At 46.5% G+C, this 22215-nt stretch overlaps 1 protein-coding gene across 2 annotated transcripts; it reads left to right on the forward strand.

The window, feature by feature from the left end:
- Positions 1-1370: 1370 nt before the first annotated feature.
- Positions 1371-14790, forward strand: ST3GAL4 (ST3 beta-galactoside alpha-2,3-sialyltransferase 4). Of its 2 annotated transcripts, XM_006874575.1 has the most exons (11): positions 1371-1421; positions 4689-4764; positions 5033-5117; positions 5534-5614; positions 5828-5925; positions 6131-6191; positions 6733-6828; positions 6942-7131; positions 10037-10180; positions 14281-14424; positions 14704-14790. In XM_006874575.1, exons 1-11 carry the CDS (start codon positions 1398-1400, stop codon positions 14788-14790), a joined length of 1086 nt encoding a protein of 361 aa, XP_006874637.1. In that variant the 5' UTR covers positions 1371-1397. The 2 variants fall into 2 exon arrangements, with proteins under 2 accessions (XP_006874637.1, XP_006874638.1); XM_006874576.1 differs by lacking the exon at positions 1371-1421 and having other exon boundaries at positions 4691-4764; positions 5033-5105.
- Positions 14791-22215: the final 7425 nt, after the last annotated feature.

The following is a 22215-nucleotide window of genomic DNA, read 5'->3' on the forward strand; positions in this document are numbered from 1 at the left end:
CATCAGCATAAAAGTAAGGGTGGGGACTCGAAATCAGAAAAAAGTCCAGGCTTACTGGTCAGCTAGAGACTCTGGTGGAAGCCATGTCACCTTAGGTCTGGAATGGAACTCATTCCCGTGGTTCAATTTTCAGCCAGGCAACTGGACTCCTGGTGTGGTGCTATAGGGTAAGCACTGGACTGCGAACGATAAGGTCTATTGTTTAAGCCCACCCACTGGTCCGTGAAAACATTATACAGGGTCACTATGAGTCAGAACTGACTCAACAGCACTTAGCAACATAGGGTGACGAACAACACTAGTGAGGTATACACACCATAGGATGGTCAGTCATTTCAAGTAAACAAGGATTTAAGGACAAGGTCAAAGAGGTTTGGAAAGAAGGAAACAAGAAACACAGAGAGGAGGTGGGTAAGTGATGTTACTTTGAGTTGATTGTAACCAGTAAAATGAAACAAAGCATATAATGTGTTGAATTTAAAACTGATAATCTGTTCTGTAAACCTTCACCTAATTTATAATAAAAAGTAACAATAATAATAATATGATTGTGGTGGGAGCGATGTTATAGGAAGCAGAGGGTTGGGTGAAAAGTGAGGCGGTACTATAGATAATGAGTTTGACCAGTGAAAGTAAGGAGGGGGCTGGAGAGTTTCTGTAGGAAGACAGAATCAGAGAAAGATTTTTTTAGGAAGAGGGAGACTTGAGCATGTTTGAAAGCCAAAGTGAGTAGAGAATTAGAAGAAACGGAAAAGGAGAGTCACTGATGAGTGCTCTCCTGGAAAGGTGAGGGGGGATAGATTCCAGTGTTCAGGTGGAGAGATTAGGAGGGAGGCTGAGTCGTTGTTTTAAGTCTAGAAGGGGCAGAAAGCTCCAGTTTTTCTCTGTAGAACTGAGGGGCAATGAGATTGATCTTATTCAGGGTAATTGAAATTTTAAGTAACAAATGCTGGACTTCTTACTTCACTGCACTTCTCAGAGGCATTAAGCCAAACCACTTTGATGTGTTTAGGGGGCTCTGTGTCCTCTTGGTACAGTGGATATTTGCTGAGTACTGGTAATGCTACACTGTGCGCCCCAGGGCTACTTCACCTTTCCCCCGGTTCTGCCCTCTTGCAAATTCTGTGGCAGTGCCCACCTGGCTCAGCTTTGCCCAACAGGTTGGATAAGATTTGTCCTTGGCAACTGAATACAGTAGAAGCTGAAGCACTTTGGACATGAATTGATAAGATAACTGTTCTCCCTCCTAAATGCCCAACTGGCGATTGCCAAAAAAAGAAGTTGTTTTGTTGCTCACAACTGGTCAGTCCTGTTTACTGCTGCCCACCAAAGGTGCTGAGCATTTATTTATCTTTCTGTAGTTGGGGACAACCTCTTTGTAGTGGTTTCTACCTTGGATGCATGTTAGAATCACTGGGGAGGTAGGTTTTTATTTGTCTTTTTGACTTTACCTTAGTTTATTGTTGTTGCTGTTAAGTACTGTGGAGTCAGTTTCGACTCATAGCAACCCTGCACAGGGTTTCTGTGGCTGTAAATCTTTACGGGAACAGAACGCCTCATCCTTCTCCTGCAGAACAGCTGGCAGTTTCAAACTGCTAACCTTGAAGTTAGCAGCTCAATTCGTAACCACTACGCTACCAGAGCTCCTTTATGTTATATTGATTGACTCTGAGTCTTTCAGTCTGTGAGCATATGTCTCCATATACTTTGATCTTTTTTATTTAGTCAACATTTTGTAATTTTCAGCAGTATGAGTTTTGTTAGACAAATACTTCTTTGATTAGTTTTTTAATACATTATGTCTGGGCCTTACCCTAACCAATTAAGAGTTTTAGAGAGGGGATCTAGAATCTGCATATTTTTATAAATCCTTCAAGTGATTTCTTTTGCAACTCTCAAGAGAAACATGTGAGATGAAGTAAATCCTGAGAAGTGGAGGGTGGCTGTGTACAGTTCCTAAAATATTGAAGTGAATTACCTGGTGTTATGGATTGAATGGAGTCCTGGTGTGGTACTGTGGGATAAGCACTGGACTGCTAACCTCAAAGTCAGCAGTTTTAAACCCACCAGCCTCTCCTCAGAAACCCTACACAGGGTTGCTATGAGTTTTAACTGACTTGACAGTACTTTACACCAATAATGGATTGAATAGTGTCTCCTCAAAATTATGTGTCAACTTGACTAGGCCAAGATTCTTGGTAGTATGTGATTATCCCCCATGTTGTGATGTTATGCAGTTGTTCTAGGTCATAACTTTTAACCTCTGTGATGTGATGTTAATGAGGCAGAATGCAATCTATAGGATTAGGTTGTGTCTCCAGTCAGTCTCTTTTGAGATATAAAAGAGTTTAAACAAGCAAGTAGAGCTCAGTGGGATGTTGTTGTTGTTGTTGCAAATCAATTCTAACTCATAGTGACACCTCCATGTACCAATGGTTAACAGTATTTACCTCTGTTCACTTGAACTATTGGATTCCTCCCTCTCTCTCCTGCTACCTTCATCTTTCCTCAACTAACCTCCTTCTTATTGTATATTGCCTTCCCTGTCAACCATGTTAATCTGTGAATGATTTTCCCTACCCTCTCCACTCCCATAATCATCATAGATGGTTCCTTCTATCATGAAAACCTTTTTAAAATTTTTAACAACATTGGTCTCACACAATATTTGCCCTTTTCTGATTAACTAATCTCACACAGCATAATGTTCATCCATGTTATGAGATGTTTCACAGATTCATCATTATTCTTACACATTGTATAGTATTCTATTGTGTGTATGTACCAAAGTTTGTTTAACCATTCTTTGTTGGTGGACATTTAGGCTGTCTCCATCTTTTTGACGTTTCTCTTGTAAACAGAAACTCGGAGATCATATTTTCTTATCCATTCTGTTACTCTTTCTCTTTTGACTGGTGCATTTAATCCATTTACATTCAGGGTATTTTATCTATAGATATAAATTAGTGTAGTGGTTATGAATCAGGCTGCAATCCTCAAGGTCGGCAGTTTGAAACTACCAGCTGTCTCTTGGGAGAAAGATGAGGCTTTCTGCTCCCGTAAAGATTTACAGCTTTGGAAACCCTGTACAAGGTCACTATGAGTTGTAACTGACTCCATGGCACATAACAATGGTAACAATATCCCCTGGACTGAGAGAAGAGTGAAGAAATCTGCTTTGGAAGCAGTCCAGCCAGAGTGCTCTGTTGTCAGTCCCTAGAGAAGGACTCAAGGAGCTCTGGTAGCGAGTCAGGCTGCGAACCGCAAGGTCAGCAGTTCGAAACTACCAGCTGTCTCCCTCATGGGAGAAAGATGAGGCTTTCTGCTCCAGTAAAGATTTACAACCTTGGAAACCCTGTACAGGGTCGCTATGAGTTGGAACCGACTCCACAGAACATAACCACCACCACCAGAGAAGGACTCCTTCTTGATCGAGTAGTGGGTCAGTGAAAGAGAGGAAGAACTTTAGTGAGGTGCATTGACACACTGGCTACAACTGTGGGTTTAAATATAGCAGCAATTGTGAAAACGGTACAGCAACAGTGCAGATGCTGCCTTCCACGACTTGACTTGAGCTCTTCCATTTATCCCCAGAGAACATAAACACCAGCAGGACCTTTCGTGTTTTGGATCACAGAAATCACCTGTGCTGCCTGTGAAAATGCCTAGCCATGCCTGAGTCCTGACTAGGGCCTGCCCCAGGGCCTGCCTCAGGTTAATGGATCAGCTGCTAGGGAGGGGCTCTGGAATCGATATTTTAGGAATTTGTATTTGATTCTTAGGATCAGGACCACTTGGAAAACACCATGTGGATGGAAGGCTCTGGCTTGGTGGTGGTGGAGGTGGTGGAGTCTTCATGCCTCTTCATGTGGCTGTGGAAGCTGCAGAAATTTCTTCCCTAGTGACTCAGAACCAGGATGGTGGCCGAGTCCAGGATGATTACAAACCTTTCTGCCAGTTTCTGGGGTATAGGTAGCAACTCTCCTATCTACTCCTACTTGGAAGGGTCTTTCCTTCTAGCTCCCCATTCAAACATCCTTCCTTCTTTAAATTTCCCCCACACCCATGAGTGTTTGCATTTAATTGAAGTCAGGAAGGGCTAAAGGAAGCCCCAGGGACCTTTTTGTAGCCCCACCCTTCTCTCTTGGTGGCTGATCTGTGCAGACCTGTTTGGCTGGAGTAGTGGGAGATTGATGATGGAGAGATGGCTGATGACCAGACCAGGGTATACTGACTTGGACAGTGTGAAAAAGGTAGACTTATTTGGGTAAAACTGTAAACTCTTAAAAAGTTAAACTTTTTTTTTTGTTTTTTAAAGTAAAAAGTGACTACAAGTGTCCATCTGTTCCCTCAAATGGCCTTTCCTAGGTCAAAATAGGGAACAGGTGAGGACATCACTATAGAGGAACTTTAAGTTTGGCCTCTAATCCTTCCAAGGTGGGACCTTGGCTTCCCTTTTTCTGTCCTGATCCCCTCTTCCCACTGCTAGATCCTGAATGTTGTCTTTTGAAGATAATAGGAGGGTGTCAGGCTATGAAAGGCTTATCTGTCTATAATGTGGGGCCTTTGGAACAGCTTCCATGCTTTCTGGAAGAGGGAAGGGGCGGGCTGTGGGCATGCTCTCCAGTATATAGGCAGAAGTATTTGTGGAACCTACTAGACAGACACCTGTGACTCTTGCCTTCTAGGTGGCCAGAGGCAACCAAGATGACAACTCTACCCAGGAACCGATCCACCCGCTGAAAAACATGATTGGCAAGTCCCGTGAGTGTGGTCCATGTGCTCCCCCACCCTAGAGGATAAACCCTCCTGCAGCAGTGTTGAGTGACCAATGGGCAGTCAGAGACCTGGCTCTTCATTCTGAAGGACTGTGGGAACACTAAGGTCTAACACCTATGCTGGAAAGCTTGAGCCGGGACAAGACCAGGGCCTGGGTCTCTTCCAGTTAGGGGTTGGAGGAACCTGGAGAAGGTGGTGAATGACTGTCCCTAGCTGTTTCTGTCTCCATCTCCTCTGTGCATGTACCCTGCAGGCTGGAAGCTCCTGGCCATGCTGGCTCTGGTCCTGGTTGTCATGGTGTGGTATTCCATCTCCAGAGAAGACAGGTACATTGAGCTGTGAGTTCATCTTCCATGTTCATTGGTTCTTTTTAAGGATGGGGCTAGAATTTCTAGCCTTCAGCTAAGTGGGGCAGGAGAAGCATAGAGCCAGCCAGGGTACCACCTCTCCCTTTCAGCTACTAGCATGGGATACTAGGGAGGGCAGATGAGGCCTGAGGTCTGAGATGACTCCCCTTTCCTCTCTGCTCCCCTCCCCCACCCTACCCAGGGGTGCAGGCAAAGGAAAAGCTAGATTCTGTTCCGTGGTTTCAAAGGGGAACTTGGGTTGAGATGAGCCACCATGCAAGTGGAATTAGCCCCAGGTCCCTTCCCAGCACCTTGGGGCCCTTGCACCTTTGGAGAAAGTTGAGACTGCTAGACTGCTGAGGTCTGACTAGAGTGCCTCCCTCCCTCCCCTCCCTTCCTTTTTCCAGTTTTTATTTTCCCATCCCAGAGAAGAGGGAGCCGTGCCTCCAGGGCGAGGTGGAGAGGAAGGCCTCTAAGATCTTTGGCAAGTAAGTGAGGATGAGGTGGAGGCCAGGGCGTGGTGTTGGATAGAGGGGTTCCTAGCGTGGGGGCCTCAGATGCTGGGTAGATGGAGTGAGAGGGGGTAGGATGGTGGTTTCAGGTCATGTGAAATCAGGAAGGACATATGTTAGTCAGGACCTTGCCCAATTTGGGCATCTAATCCCTTCCTTTCCCCCACCCTGCTTTTCACCTCTGTGCAGCTGCTCCCGAAATCAGCCCATTTTCCTGCAGCTTAAGGATTTTTTCTGGGTCAAGACACCCTCTGCTTATGAGCTGCCCTACGGGATCAAGGGGAGTGGTAAGTATCCACCCAGCTTAGTAGGAATGATGGATTACGCTTGGCCACCTTTGTTTCCCATGGCCCCAGCGCCCTTGTTCTGAACCAGGCTCAGGTCCAGGGGCAGGGCGGTCAAGAAGCAGCTGAGGTTCTGAGGAGGGATGGAGGGCAGCCTTCAGAATGCTAGTTGTTGTCATCAGTATTCTTCCAACCTTTCTTTTTGTAGAAGACCTGCTCCTCCGGGTTCTAGCCATCACCAGTTACACCATGCCAGAGAGCATCCAGAGGTAAGGAGATGTTCCTTCCCTGCGTCTGACCACCTTCTCTTCTGTCTGCCTGGCATGAGATAGTCATGGCCTAGCTCCATCCCAGTCAGCCTTCTTGTCTCAGGTTCCCTGAGGTCATCCTTGACCCTTCTTTCTAACCTGCCTTGCTCCAGGGGATCCAAGTATGTCAATTTCTGTGGCAACACAGCCTACACATCTGGGTGTCAGAGTAGTAGAGGCTGCTAAGGGTATCACTGTGGCAACAGGTAGGACTGGGCAGCAAGCAGGGTGCTTCTAAACTGCAGTTTCTTGTTGGTATCCCTCATCTACCTTCCCTCCTCTCCTCCTTTCTTCCTTGCTTTCTCAGTTTCCCCGCCCTTTAAAGTCCAGGCTACACCACCAGCATGACCATCAGCAGGACCACTTACTTGGAGCTCCCCGGTGTCTGAGAATCAGAGGTTGACAGGAGCCTAGGAAGGAACCATGAGCCAGACCACAGGCAGTGGGAGTTCAGTGGGGCAGGGGTGGCTTCTGAGCCTTGTACTTCCTCTCCCCATGGCAGCCTGAAGTGCCGCCGCTGTGTTGTGGTGGGGAATGGGCACCGGCTGCGGAACAGCTCACTGGGAGAAACCATCAACAAGTATGATGTTGTCATCAGGTCTGTATGGCTGCCCCTCACCCTTTTCTGTCTGGAAGCTGTTTGGAAATTGGACAGTGGGCAAGACCCAGTGGTGCTCTAGGTGACAGGTATTCCCCCTCCCCACCTTCCAGGTTGAACAACGCTCCAGTGGCTGGCTATGAGGGGGATGTGGGCTCCAAAACCACCATGCGTCTCTTCTACCCTGAGTCTGCCCACTTTGACCCCAAAGTGGAGAATAACCCAGACACACTCCTGGTTCTGGTAGCATTCAAGGCAATGGACTTCCACTGGATTGAGACCATTCTGAGTGACAAGAAGCGGGTGAGTGTGGGGAGAGTATACACCAGTCTGCCCCATGAGGGGCCCAGCAGCCAGGACACACAGCCAGGGAACAGCATGATGAGGGTCTTGACAGGCTTGAGGCCTGTCTGGGACAGGAAAGCGGAAAGAAGATAAAAATGTGTATCTGCCTGTGAGAAACGGGCCCAGAGAGACCCTCCAGGGTCATGTCCAGGCAGCAGCAAGTTCGAATCATCGTCGTCTCCAGAAAGACCCCACTATATCTCTTCGGCAGTTTGCCTAACTCAGGTTTCTTCTCACTTTTGGGATAGCCTTGTTGTTAAGTGCCATCAAGTCATTTCTGACTCATAATGACCCTGTATGGGAATTCCAAGGAACGGCTCGTAGGTTTGAACCACCAACTTTGTGGATCAAACTGTAGAGGTGGGGAATATGGCGCTGTAGGATCAGCACTGGACTGTGAACCACAAGGTCAGCAGTTCAAACCCACCAGCAGCTCCTTGGAAATCCTATACAAAGTCGCTGTGAATCAGAAATAACTCAACAGTACTTATCAACAACAACCACCTTATGACAAATCTTGTCACCTGGCCTCCTCTAGAGGGTGCTCCCTGTCTCCCTGGGTCTCTTCTCTGGCACTGTTGCTTCCCATTTCCTTTCTGGTAGCGTAGTGGTTACGAATTGGGCTGCGAGCTGCAAGGTCAGCAGTTCGAAACTACCAGCGGTTCCGCGGGAGAAAGATGAGGCTTTCTGCTCCGTAAAGATTTACAGCCTCGGAAACCCTATTCAGGGTTGCTATGGGTCGGAACCGACTCCACGGCACTTAACAATAACAACAAGCACTCTCTCCAGGACTCCTGACAGAGGACCACCAGGCTAGATTTCAAAAATAGATCTTCACATAACAAGGAAGCTACAAGCCACCGCATAACATGAAGGAACCTTGAGGACATTATGTTGAGTGAAATTAGTCAGTCCCCAAAGGAGAAATACTGTATAGGACCACTACTGTAAAAGACTAAGAAAAAGAACCCATACTAAAGGGGGAGGGGATTCTTTGCTGGTTACTGAGATGTGGGGGGTGAAGTGAGGGGAGGGAGGGAAAGGTAGAGCACAGGGCAGGGAATAGATACAGGATAGTTTGGGTGCTAGGGAGTGGGGGCAACATACAAGAAGAGGGAGGGCAATGGAAGAACAAAATGTATGGGAAAACAATTAGGCAGGTTTGCATGGGCTAAGTGAGACAGAGGTAAATAATGATGTATGCACAAACTTGGAACAACAGGGTCCTGGGATACAGGGATTGAAACATGGTTGGAATGGGCAAAAGGGGGGAAATAATGTTAAGATGCTTGGCTGTCTTTTGAATTTTGGTTTCTCTGGCATACCATTATAAAATAGACATTTGAGGGGGAGAGAAAGGAATAGCCAGAAATATCACCATAGAAAACTTGTAAGTCCATCTTCTGCCTATAACTGATTGGAATACCTAAAATGGGGCTACAACGTGCCCAGTGAAGGAGGCTTCCTGCGGATCTTCTGCATTACATAAGACTATAGGTGGAATCCTGAACAGCATCCAGAATCTTCTGAGATGGGAAATTTCCACTTGAAAGGACAAGCAGACCAGCCTGGAGTGGCTAGAAGAACAGAAGATACTTCTTGAAAGGAAGACCGACAGGAAAAATACAAAACAATAACGGAGTCCTACTGATTACTACAAGAACAAGCAAATTGCTTGCCCAGGAGACATCAAGGCAAGTGGTCAGGTCCCCTCAGGGCAAACCCCCTTCCCAGACTAAAACTCAATGGAAATAAATGAGCAGACATGCGCTCTGATTGGTGACCACATTCGGCACCGTTAAGGGGAAGTGAGGGAAAAACAGCAATGAAGCTGTGAGCTAAGCCTTACAATGTTCGATAGACTCCTGTGAACCTGGATGGAGACCTGGTTGGCCAGCAGTGTTGGCAAGACCTGGGGACTCTTGGGCCCAGAGTTAGTGACATAGCCACAGAGGACTAGAGTGGAGAATGAAGCATCCAGCTGATAAGAAGAGAGGGCATGTACATAAGAACACCCACACTTGCAAATAATACCCACTTGACTGGCTTCGATGACTGGATGATCAGAGCTCAACTAGGAGAAGAAAGAAGAGGAAAAAAACAGTAATCTGATAAAAATTTGATGAACTTGACCTACACCTATGGATGCAGTAGCTCAAAAGAGGGAACAAATCTTTACAGTGAGGATCATTTCCACCCCCTCCATACACAGAGTATACAGGGATGGGCAACTTGGACATTGGCTACCCAAAATGAGGGGTCTACAAAGGCAAGAAGCAACGGGCTTACAAACTTTCAAGAGGGAGCCTAGATCCAGAGGGCGTGGAGAAAGGTAGAATCTCCACTGAGTAGTAGCCAATCTGTCTGGGCAGGGCTAGTGAAAGGAGATAGGGATAAGTTTCTTGTGGTACAATAGCGAATTATTGTTATAAAGACTGACTGTGAGGATTGAAAATATAAAAGTAGACATTTTGTAGCAAAAGGAGGGGAGTGATTGACTTTGCAGTCCAGGAGCAGAGGTCCCTGGAGAGCGGAGTGCAGGACACTACTCAGAGAAACAGTGATGCCAGAGATGGAGGCAGAGATTAGGACGTGGAGAAATGGAGCAGCTGGGGACTTTAGACACAGAGAGAGAGAGGGGCTGTGTGCTGACAACTAGGGGGCAGGCTTGCAGGGTGTACCCTTTGGTTGATGATGCATGGAGGGGATTGTAACCATGGCAATAAAATGATATAAAATAGGATGAATGTAAAGCTGATGTTCTCCCATGTAAACTATCACATAATTCACAATAAAACATTAAAGAAAAACAAACAAAAAACATCTTTACTGCTATCTTTTCCTTCTAATCCCACCCCTCTAGGTGAGAAAGGGTTTCTGGAAACAGCCTCCCCTCATCTGGGATGTCAACCCAAAACAGATTCGGATTCTCAACCCATTCTTTATGGAGATTGCAGCTGATAGACTACTGAGCCTGCCGATGCAGCAGCCACGCAAGATTAAGCAGGTGATGAGGGCTTGAGGGTGGGAAGCCAGGCCAGAGGGTTGGACTCTTGGATGGAACATAGGTGAGACTTCCCTCAGCTGGTGGATTTGACCTGCCAGCCTTGCAGTTACCAGTCCAGTGCTAATCCTATATTGCCACACCAGGGCCCAGAGCATCCCAGAAGAGGGAAGAATAGAAACAGCAGCTTGCATTTGAATACTCACTTTTGCATTTGAATAGATTGACTCATAGCAACCCAATAGGACAGAGTAGAACTGTCCCAGAAGGCCTTCAAGTCTGTAATCTGTATGGAAGCAGACTGCCATATTTTTCTCATGTGAAGAGGCTGGTGGATTTGAAGCAACTTTTTGGTTAGCCACTGAATGCTTTAACCAGTGCACCACTGGAACTCCTTTGCATTTGAATGTTGTTGTTGTTAAGTGCCGTTGAGTCTGGTCCAACTCATAGTGACCCTGTATCGGGCTTTCGAGAAGCAGCTGATGGATTTGAACTGCCAACCTTGTGGTTTGTAGTCCAGTGCTGATTGAGCAGTGCCACACCTAGACTTTGACTAGCACCTGTTATAGCCCACCAACCTTCAAGAATATATCTGTAAATCAAAGTTAGATATATTAGCTTGCTGCACCAAGAGAAAACACTGTTAAGAACCTGGGGCATCTCAAAAGTGGGAAGTCATTCAGAGGGCTTGGGGGCTGGAGTTACAGGATGATTTTGGCAGGTATTGTTCAGAATTTGTAAACTGAGGAATTGCTTAGAATACTCAGTGGTCTTATCTTTAGAACCAATAGCCTGGGACTGTGTTGCTGTTAGGAGAGTTTGTTTGTAGTTTTACCTTGTAAATTAAGTGTTTTAGCTTAAACTGTGTGCCTTGCATGCCATGGTTTGGTGGTTGTTGTTATGTGCCGTGGAGTTGGTTCTGACTCATAGCGACCCTGCATACGGGTTTCCGAGGCTGTAAATCTTTATGGGAGCAGAAAGCCTCATCTCTCTCCCACAGAACAGCTGGTAGTTTTGAACAGGGTTTCCGAATTGCTAATCCTGAGGTTTACAACCTGATTCGTAACCACTACACTACCAGAGCTCCTTGCCGTGGTTTGGTATGTTTTATCAATTTTGTGAGTCAATTCAGTTTTGTATATTATGGTTTCAGCTTCAGCTCCTGGTCATCTTCGGCTGGTGGACTTTAACACACTTCACAGCTTCCCAGGCAGTTCACACCCCTCTCTTGAACCTCTCAGAGAGACAGTGTAGAAAAGGGAAAGGGGCACATTACCTACAGCTCTTGGCTGGGCTCTTTACTGGGTGGCCTTGCAAGTCAGTTGCTTAGCTCTTTGGGATTCCCATCCATGTGGTGGAATTAGGAGTGCCTGAGTGGTGCAGCCAGTTAAGTACTTAGCTGCTAGCTGAAAGGTTTGTGATTCGAATTCACTCAGAGCACCTCAGAAAACAGGCCTGGTATCTGCTTCGGAACGGTCACTCCCTGAAAACCCTCTGAAACACAGTTCAGCTCAACAGCAACCAACAACAGTAATTGTGTGGGCATTATTAGTATTGACCTAGTAGAGCTACCAGGAGCTCTGGTAGCGTAGTGGTTACAAATCGGGCTGTAAACCTCAGGATTAGCAATTCGGAAACCCTGTACAGGGCCGCTATGAGTCGGAACTGACTCCACGGCACATAACAGTAGCAACAGTAGAGCTACTGCACGATTTAAGAAGATGATTAATAATGTAAACTCTCTGTTATGATGATTGGTACACAATGAGTGCTCAATACATATTTGCCAAATTTTGAATAAATGATTCTTTTCTTTATCTATTATTATTCAACTTCATTAAACAAATATGTTTTGAATCTCTGCTTTTGCCTGCTTAGTGCCAGCCCCCAAGTTGGCATGCTTGATGAGTAAGACATGCTCTTAGCCCTAATGAAAATCGGTGTAATCGAATAAAAAAACAGGTTATGCTGTCAAGTGAAAAAATGCCACAATAGAGGATTGTTTCAGATGTTGGAGGAAGGCCTAACTTCTGCTTAGGGCTGTCTGGGAAGGCTTTCCAGAGGAGACATTAGTAGAGCCTTAAGGAATCATGGTGGTTTATCAGGTAGAGAATTGGGGAAAGGCATTCCAGTTGTCGAGAAATGAGTCGGTCTCGTGCAAATGAAGTTGAGGAGTGACATTATAGAGACACGTGAGGTAGAGGGTCGTGAAGGATGGGGACAGGGACAAGAGGAGGTAAAAACTTGAACCTTGGCAATGAGAAAGGAAGGGAAGGGATGGGCTTTGTATCTGCATTAGTTTTCTAGTGCTGTATAACAAATTACCACAAACATTCCAAGGGGAGGAAGTTATATGAGGACGAGTGTCACTGGGGATCGTTTTCGTATTCTTAGGGATGAAATTGAATTGAAAGATTTATGATCAATTTGAGGGTCCCAGCTTGGATAAGAAGATACCAGGGAATACCAGGGGAGGACGAGGAGAGTTGTGGTTTTTGAATGCCATGTCCAGGCATAGCTGGCTAGGAGATGATGAGAGTCTGTTTCAGCAGGGCCTGCTCTGGGGTGAGAACAGGGATGAGATAGATACTGCAGTGGGGATTAAAGTAAGAAGGGTGACAAAGCCGACCAGGAAGCAGGTAAAAGATACAGGAGTGTTTGGACAGGGACCCTTGGGAAAGACTGACATTAGGGGCCTGACAAGGTTTAGGACATGGCTCCCAAATGGGAGTGGGTATCTGAAGTGTCTGGAAAGCAGGTCATTGGAGCTGAGAAGTGCAAGACTTGAGGTTAGAATATCCCTCTCTGAATGGATTAGAGATGGAGGAAGTGATGGTGTCACTGTTGTTGTTAGGTACCATTGAATCAGCTCTGACTCACAGCGGTCCTCTGCACAACAGAAAGAAACACTGCCCAGTCCTTTTCAATCTCACACTTGTTGTTAAGTTTGAGTCCATTGCTGCCGCCATTGTGTCAATCCATATCACGGGGTGTGCCTCCCTCTTTTTCGCTGACCTTCCCTTTTACCAAGCATGATGTCCTTCTACAGAAAGTGGCCTCTTCTGATAATATGTCTGAAGTATGAGGGGCAAAATCTAGTCATCCTGGCTTGTAAGGATGGCCTTCTAAGAGAGGGCTTTATATAGCGCATAAGTTGAACAGGAAAGATATTGCTGTCTTCCCTTTACAGAGGGGAGAGCCCACCCCCAGAAAAGCAAATAAGTGGCAGAACCCCCAGGTCTTCTGAAAGACCCAACATTCTCCAAGAAAGGGAAAAACTGCTTAACATTTGTAAGCCTGTTTTCTCTGTAACATGGAGATAATATCTTGGAGTCCTAGTGTGGCACTGTAGGTTAAGCACTGAACTTTTAACCACAAGGTTGGCAATTCAAACCCATCAGCCACTCTTTGGAAACCCTGTACAGGGCTGCTATGAGTCAGAACCAGCACAATGGCACTTAACAACAACAAAAGCCACTCCTCTAAAATCCTATATAAAGTCACTATGAGTCAGAACCAACTCAGTGGCACTTAGCAACAACAACAATAGCAACAATAACATCTTACGCAGAATGAGATTTTACTACATATATACTGAAATACTTGACAGTGTGTCTACTATATAGTTTAAGTGCTAAAAAAAAAAAAAAAAATTATTGTTACTGCCATATTGCCATTAACAACCATGTGTTGAACTGCACCAACCAATATGATACATGCTAGACACATGTGGCTATTTAAATGAAAATTAGCTTATAAGTCCTGATGTGGTGCTTTAGGATAAGCACTTGTACCACAAGGTCAGTTTGAACCACAAGGTCGGCGGTTCAAACTCAACAGCTGCTCTTCAGAAACCCTATACAGGGTGACCGACTTGATGGCACTTCAGAACAACAAACTATATTGAAACTTCAGTTCGTCAGTTATGCACACTCCATTCACCTGCTCCGTAGGTACATGTGCTTGTGGCTACAGTACTGGACAGCACAGATGAGAGCATTTTCATATTCATAGAAAGGTCTACTGGGCTGCAATGGTCTAGAAAATGGTGAAAGGCCCAGGAACTCCTCTAAAACCTACCCCACCCACTCCTCATTCCCCAGAAGCCCACCACAGGCCTGTTGGCCATCACCCTGGCCCTCCACTTCTGTGACTTGGTGCACATTGCTGGCTTTGGCTACCCAGACATCTACAACAAGAAGCAGAGTATTCACTACTACGAGCAGGTCACACTCAAGTCCATGGCGGTAAGCAGCCCTTGCCGCTTGACTAATGGGGTTGGAGTGGCCTGGGAGCACTGAAAAAGTGAGGGTGTGCCAGGGGTCAGTGACTTGTGGTAAGATCATTCAGAGAGTCAGAATTGGAATTGTCTTTGCACTCCCAGGCCAGGGTCTTCCAGGTCCAACTTCACTGACTGTTTTCCTCCTGAGAGGCATCATGGAGAAGTGGGGAAGGGATGAGAGACTGTCCTATGGGCAGAGACATCTTGGGAAGTCCCTGAGCTTGCCTCTTTGGTTCTTTCACAGGGGTCAGGCCACAACGTGTCCCAGGAAGCACTGGCCATCAAGCGGATGCTAGAAACTGGAGTTGTCAAGAACCTCACTTACTTCTGATGTGAACAAGAAATGTACTCATCAACCTGTCCACTCCGCTTTGAGAGACCCTGCCCCCATCCATGGTTGTGGGGGTGCCTGGTGCAAGCTCGATCCACTTGGACAGCCCTCCCCGTGTCTGGGGAGAAGGTCCCTGGACTGCCCAGGGCTGACAGGTGGCCATGCCCCAGGCTGCTCTTGCGGAGCCCAGATGTAGTCATGGCGGAGGCACTGGGATTGCAAAAACCAACCAAGGACTGGATTTGCAGTGGCCTCCCCAATGTGCCAGCTGAGAGAGTATTTAATGGGCTATTTAATGAAGGTGCTGTGGGCTGGTCCCGTGACACTCAGAAAAGGGGCATAGTACAGTATTGTGCTTACTTTTTATGAAAACATACATGATAGGCTCAAAACAGGCCTCTCAGCAGGGTGGGGGAGTCTGGAGGAGTGGGGGTACCCCAGAGGCTGCGACCTCCCAGCAGGCATGGGAAGAGCATTCGTGGGGAGCTCTGTAGAGAAGGGGGCTCTATCTAGATGAGAGGTTTCAAACCTGCCATTAAAACTATTTTTCCTAAAACTGAAGCGGTTGTGGTGCGTTTGTTGTTGCAGGGTGGTGAGGACATTGATGGAGGAATCATAGGGGTTCTCCTCTCCTGGCAGCGGGATCCAGAGCAGGGTCCAGGGGAGAAAAATCTTTACTGAATATAGTGGCTAGTGCCAATTAGTGCATTGTCACTCTGGCATAGCAGGTGAGCCAGTGGTGAGCCACTGGTGCCCACACCAGCCCTGCTTGCTGTACACCCAGCCTGGCTCCCTGAGTCTGGGTTCACTTCAGAGAGAAGTGGCTGAGAGCTGAGAAGAGGCAGCCGGTGCTGACCGAGCCCTCTTGTCCTCCTTCCTTTCTCCCTTTCCAGTCGTCAATTACCAAATTTGAATGCTGGGAGGTGTGTTTTGAGGACAGGGGTGGGGTCCAACAAAGGATGCCAAGTTTCCCTTCCCAGAGCAAGTGGGAATCATAAAATGGAGTATATGGAAGGTCCTCCCAATGGCCCAGGCTGCCAGGATTAGAGTGGACAAGGCTGTAGGGCAGTGTCTGAGAGGTTTGGCAAGACCTCGCAGCCAGTCAGCAGGCCAGAGGATGAAATGGTTCTCTTCCCGGGCCTTTAGAATCCTCACAGCCCTGCCATCAGTCTGCCTCTCTTGCCTTCATTGTCCATCTTCACAGGCCCTACTTAGCTGCCAGCTGGGCTGCCTGCCATCCCCACAGCTGTTCCTTTACATCTGGAGCCAGGAGGGAGAGTTGGAAGTCCCCCATGGGAAATGGGACTCACAGCTCTATTCCTGGCTTTCTCAGAAAGAATTACAGCCTTAAGATTTAGAGGCAGCTCGTCTGGGGCAGGACAGATAAAGAGGGGCAAAGATTTGTGAGGAATGGCAAGGTGGCATGGTTGTGGACTGAATGTTGTGGGGCTTTAAGGAGAGCACCCATAGAACTAGATCAGGGTGTGGATCTGTAGGTTCTCTAGGAAACCCAGCAGAATTATTTTGCTACCTACGCTCTCCCCAAATCTGGTGGTGGTGGTGTGCCGTGGAGTCGGTTCCAACTCATAGTGACCCTGTATGGGGTTTCCAAGGCTGTAAGTCTTTACGGGAGCAGAAAGCCTCATATTTCTCCTGAAGAACTGCTGGTAGTTTCGAACAACTGACCTTGAGATTAGAAGCCCGACTCGTAACCACTATGCTACCAGAGCTCCTTCCCAAACCTGGTAGGATCCTAGAAAGCAAATAGGGCCCAAGCTTCTGCAGCCCCAAGCCCCTCTCCTCCACAGGCAGCCTTTGTTTTCTGGGCTTTGTCCTGGGGAGGGTTCATGGCAGACTCCAGTGGGTTTGGGAGTGTTGTAGGGGATCTTGGCTCTCCTTATCCTTAATGGGGGTCCCAGTTGCTTCTCATGAGGGGAGTGTCCTTTTCCCCAGCCAGGTCCTGGGATGTAGCTGTTTGCATACGTGACACAACTGCCCTGGATGGGGCCACTCACTGCTCATAATGAATAAGCCAGAATCCAACACACATTGGTGGGCCCAACCCCCCCCCCCAAATCTAGACACATGTAGATACAAGAACATTTGATATTCTTGTTGGGTTCTGCTATGATACCATATATTAATGATCCTTCATGAGCACATGAAGGGAGGAGTATGTGTGGAGATAAAGCAGGTGTGTGCATCTAAGTCTGTTGTTTATTTGAGGAGTGGGTAGGCAAAGCTTCGTCCAGGGTGCTCCAACCCCTAAACTGATTAAGATCATCCTGGAAAAGGGTCAAAGCTGGAGTGGGAGCTTGGATGTGGAATTGTTGGATGTGGGAATGGGACGTTAATGCTTCAGTTAGCCCAAACAATGTGAGGGAGCTGCCTGCCAGCCTGACTGGTACTGATTAAACCAGTCTCTGAAAATGAGACAACAAATAGGATACAGGCATACTTCAGAGATATTGAGCGTTTGGTTCCAGATCATTGCATTAAAGTGAACATTGCAAAAACTGAGTTATAAATTTTTGGTTTTCCAGTGAGTAGAAGAAGCCAGGTGTGGCACTGTAGTATATGCACTGTACTGCTAACAACAAGGTCGGCAGTTCAAATCCACAGTCTCTCCTCGGAAACCTTATACAGGGCTGATATGAGTCAGAACTGACTTGACAGCACTTAATGCTAGTAGGATCAGCACTGGACTGAGAATCAAAAGGTCAGCAGTTCAAACCCATCAGCTACTCCTCGGAAAGCCTACACAGGGTTGCTATGAGTTGAAACTGACTCTGTAGCACTTAACAACAACAACAACAGAAAAAAAGTTATGTTTACATTATTTTGTTATTACACTATAGTCTATTAAGTATGCAGTAAACCCTATATAGGGACGCTACTAGTCAGTTCGCACCATCTGCAAAACACTAAAGAGAAGTGCAGTAAAACAAGGTAAGCCTGTATATGAAACAATGACCTTGAGCCAGTCATTTCTCTGCTTCGATGCTCCACTTTTTACAAGGAAGTGGGGCCAGCCAATGAGGACCACTTCTGTCAGAATTATCTGGGGTCATTAAGACTGGAGATTCCTGGGATTTACACAGGAATCTGGAGTCTTCACAAGCGCCCAGAACCAAGGTTCTAGAAGTCTAGGTTCCAGGACGATCGCTGAGACCCCAAGTGACCCTGCCCTTAACGCCCAGTGCCCTGTGTTACCTAGGCGCAGGCGCAGTTCTCTCCCCAGCAAACTAACAGCTCCCGGTTTAACACGCCCCTCTGGTGGCAGCGCCCCACGGCTACGCATGCGCCTTTCCGCTTGGGTGTAGGGCCGAGCTTGGCTTCGCTGCAGGAACCCTGCGCAGTGGTTAAGAGGATGCCCTGCTTTCGGGCCGGCAGCGTTTTGGCGAAGGGCCTCAGGACACTGGTTCCAGGCGGTACACCCCTCTCATCCCACCCCGTCTGAGTGGGTCTACTCCGAGCTGTTTGCCCAAGCCAGTTTTTGAAAGTGCTTTTCAGAACTGTCGGGCCTCTTTCACGTGACCTGCTTTGAATTCACCCTTGAGGCGGGAGGGTGAAACACTTAGGAAGGAGTTGAGCAAAAGTGAGCTACTCCTTGTAATCTCTATCTCATTCATTTAATATTCCCGAGAACAACCCTGTTCCACAGAGGAAGACACGGAGGTCTGGAGAAGCTCAGTGACTCTCGGCTCCACCACCCAGCTGGATCAAGCACGAGTTGGTATACTTAGCCCTAGGAAGTAAAGATGTAAATAGATAGCGGGAAAGCTGTGCACTGAATCCAGCCATTGCTACAGGGGAAGAAAAGGCCACTCCATTTAGTTCCCTTTAAGATTATAGCCAAGAAAACCCTCTAGGACAGTCCTACTCTGTAATACACGGGTCACTATGAGATGAAATCCACTCAACAGGCAACTAACAACAACTATCTCCACAGCACATGGTGTGCCTTAAGCTTGAACACTTAAGGTTTTTATTTACACGTTCGGAGGACATATGTACATCCAATTGCTTTCCCCTAAAGACTGGTCTAACCTACAAAAAAGTGGGAGCTAGAAATCAGTTCTATGTGGCATTAAGGTGTGGTGCTCACAAAATCCAGGGAGTAGGTTCTACTCCCTGTCTTGTCATTTCATTTCCTAGTAAATCCTTGCTTCTCTGTAGATTCATCTCACAGTGACGTTTTAAGGATCTAATGGGGATATCGTTATAAAAGCACTTTGTAGACTGTAATAAAGTATGATATTTATTATGATACGAATTGGAAAGCTGCCTTGTGTAATGCAAATTATCAGAAAGTATACAAAACAGGTGAGGTCTGATTGTAGGGCCAAAAACTTGTCCAGGTCTTGCCCAAGTACTGAGTACCATGGCTGGTTACTGGAAACTGTTTTCAAATCACCACAAGCAAAGTTGCTGTTAAGTGCCAACTCGTTGTTGTTGTGGAGTCGGTTCTGACTCATACCGACCCTGCATAGGGAATCCAAGGCTGTAAATGTTTATGGGAGCAGAACGCCTCATCTTTCTCTCGCGGAACAGCTGGTAGTTTCGAACCGCTGACCTTGTGGCTCTCAGCCCGATTCGTAACCACTATGCTACCAGAGCTACTTGTTATTGTTGTTGTTAAGTGCCGTCGAGTCGGTTCCGACCCATAGCGACCCTGAACAGGGCTTCCGAGGCTGTAAATCTTTACGGGAGCAGAAAGCCTCATTTTCTCCTGTGGAGCAGCTGGTAGTTTCGAACTGCTGACCTTGCGGTTCGCAGCCCGATTCGTAACCACTACGCTACCAGAGCTCCTTGAGACCCTTATATAGGATTTCCAAGGAGCGGCTGGTGAACTTGAACTGCCGGTTTTGTGGTTCAAACTGACCTTGCAGTCCAGCGCATTAATCCATAGCACCACACCAGGACTCCACACCAGTTTGGTTATGTGCGGTGGAGTCGGTTCTGACTCATAGTGGCCCTGCAACCGGGCATCATCTTTCTTCCTTGGTAATTTCGAACTGCTTACCTTGAGGTTAGCAGCCTACTCTACTAGAGCACCTTATAAGCTAAATTGTTATTAAGTGCCGTTGAGTCGGTTCTGACCCATAGCGACCCTGTATAGGGTTTCTAAGAGCAACTGGTGAGCTTGAACCACTGACCTTGCAGTTCAAACGACTTTGCAGTCGTGGGCATTAGCCCACAGTGCCACACCAGGACTCAAGCTAAGTTGTTGTTGTTAAGTGCCATGGAGTCAGTACCTCCCCATTGGGACCCTGTATAGGATCTGAGGAGTGGCTGGTGAGCTTGAACCGCCAACTTTGCAGTTCAAACGGCTTTACAGTCTGGTGCATTAACCCACAGCGTCACTAAGGGGAAGGCAAAACATTCTGAAAGTATCAACATACGCAAGTTTTGGACAATGAATAAGCCGTGAGTTCAAACTAGTCTCTTGCAGTGGGTTTCAAGTTGAACTCAGACACCTTTAGGGGTTCTTAGGAAATGTGGTTTCATTCATTTCCGTAGCATGCAGCATACCACAGTAGATTCTAAAGTTGAGAAGTAAAACCGCAGAGTTAGTAAACTGTCTTCTAAACCCTCTGACCTTTGTAAAGCCTTATTATTTTATTAAGGTATACTTTAAAAGATTTTATTTTATAACGCTTCAGAAAACGATTTGCTGGTTTTGAGCATTCCCATGGTTCTGTACCAAATGTGGTTCCAGGAAATAAGATCTTTCCCATTTAAATCTTAAGGAGGTGTATGTAGTTGTAGCCAGTTTTCCTATCCATTTCTTTCTTGACAGGTTTCATTTTATTGTTAGAGATCTTTGGGTTTCTGCACTCAAGAAACAGGGCAAGGGAGATGAAGCTTGAGACTCCTTAGGTGTCAGATTAGGCGGAAGCCACTTCTTAAAGGGACTGTAGAGAGCTGTATGTGTGTGTTGTGTGTGTGTGTGGGGGGGGGGGCGCGGGGAGGCGGGGATTAGTACAGAAGTGAGAGACAGAGTTTTTAGGGAAAAAGGAACTTTGGGAGGCATGCCTTACCCCAATTTAAATTGCACCCATTGCCTCAAGAGAGGCATAACTTCTCAGGAGCCTTTTGAGAGACTCTTTCTGGGAGGGTGGAGTTGGGTGGAGGGAATGAGAGAAGGCTCAGATGTTGAAATAACCCTAAGGGACTGAAGTAGAATTACTGAACGAAACTATTCCAGAACAATCTATTCTTCTGAAGCTTCCTAAAATACTACCAACATTCATACGTAAGTGTTCTCACTTGCTTAAAAATGCATTTTTCGTCTTGCTAAGCATACAGCTTCTCTGCGGGGGTGGGGGGGGGGCGGAATCATAAGAGTACAAGATAAAATCTGGCAGGGAAATTCTCTCCCCTTCTCTTTCTCTTTATTTCCTCTGTGAATTTATGTTCCATTGATATAGCCCTTACATGACACAGTGGCTGGGGAAACTTTTATAATTAAAAACCAAATAGAAAGTCCTTATCGGAAAATTCTGGTTTAGAAGTCCTGAACCCTTATCTGTATCACTAAATCTTAGCTGCCTTCTTCATTCACTGTGTCTCCCAAGTGCAATGCCTGTTAGTGTCACAAATATTATTTCTACTAAGTGGGCCCTTTAATTTCCTTTATGAAGATAGTATCTTTAATTTGGTGGTGGTGGTTATGGAGTCAGAACCGTACAGCATAGCGACCCTGTACAGGGAGGGTTTCTGAGGCTGTAACTCTTTACAGGAGCAGAAAGACTCATCTTTTTCCCATGGAACAGCTGGTAGTTTCGAACTGCTGACCTTAAGTTTCGTAGCCCGATTTGTAACCTCTACGCTACCAGAGCTCCTTAGTCCATCTGTATTTGTCTTTAAGGACCCTAGTGGCACAGCAGGTTACGTGGTGGGCTGTTAACCTCAAGGTTGGTGGTTCAAACCCACCAGTCGCTCCATGGGAAAAAGATGAAGCTGTCTGCTTGCCTAAATATTTGTAGCCTTGGAAACCGTAAGAAGCAGTTTTACTTCTGTACTATATACAGGGTCGTTATGAGTCCAAATCTACTTGATGCCATTGGGTCTGATTTAGTTTGAGACTTGTTTTTGTCCAATTGGGGATGCCTTCAGGGCAGAAATCCCTTCCTTTCTTCAACTTTTATCCTGAGTAGCCCTTTCACTTTTGTGCAGTTGGGTAGATTTTAGAGAAGCTCTACCTAATTAATTAAGACCCCAGTTCTCAACATGAGAGTATGTGTCCTGAGACTTCACTTACTTTCCATTTGAACATTATTACTTTAGATTCACCACAAAGAAAACTCAAAAAGGAGCATTATTTGAAAGTTCTCACGATCTTTCCAACATATTTCCAAGGGCCATAAAGTTTAGAATCCTCAGAAGGAGATGCTTTTGGATGTCCGGGGCTTCCAGATC

This window comes from Chrysochloris asiatica, unplaced genomic scaffold (genome assembly GCF_000296735.1).
Source record: "Chrysochloris asiatica unplaced genomic scaffold, ChrAsi1.0 scaffold00287, whole genome shotgun sequence".
NCBI lineage: Eukaryota > Metazoa > Chordata > Mammalia > Afrosoricida > Chrysochloridae > Chrysochloris > Chrysochloris asiatica.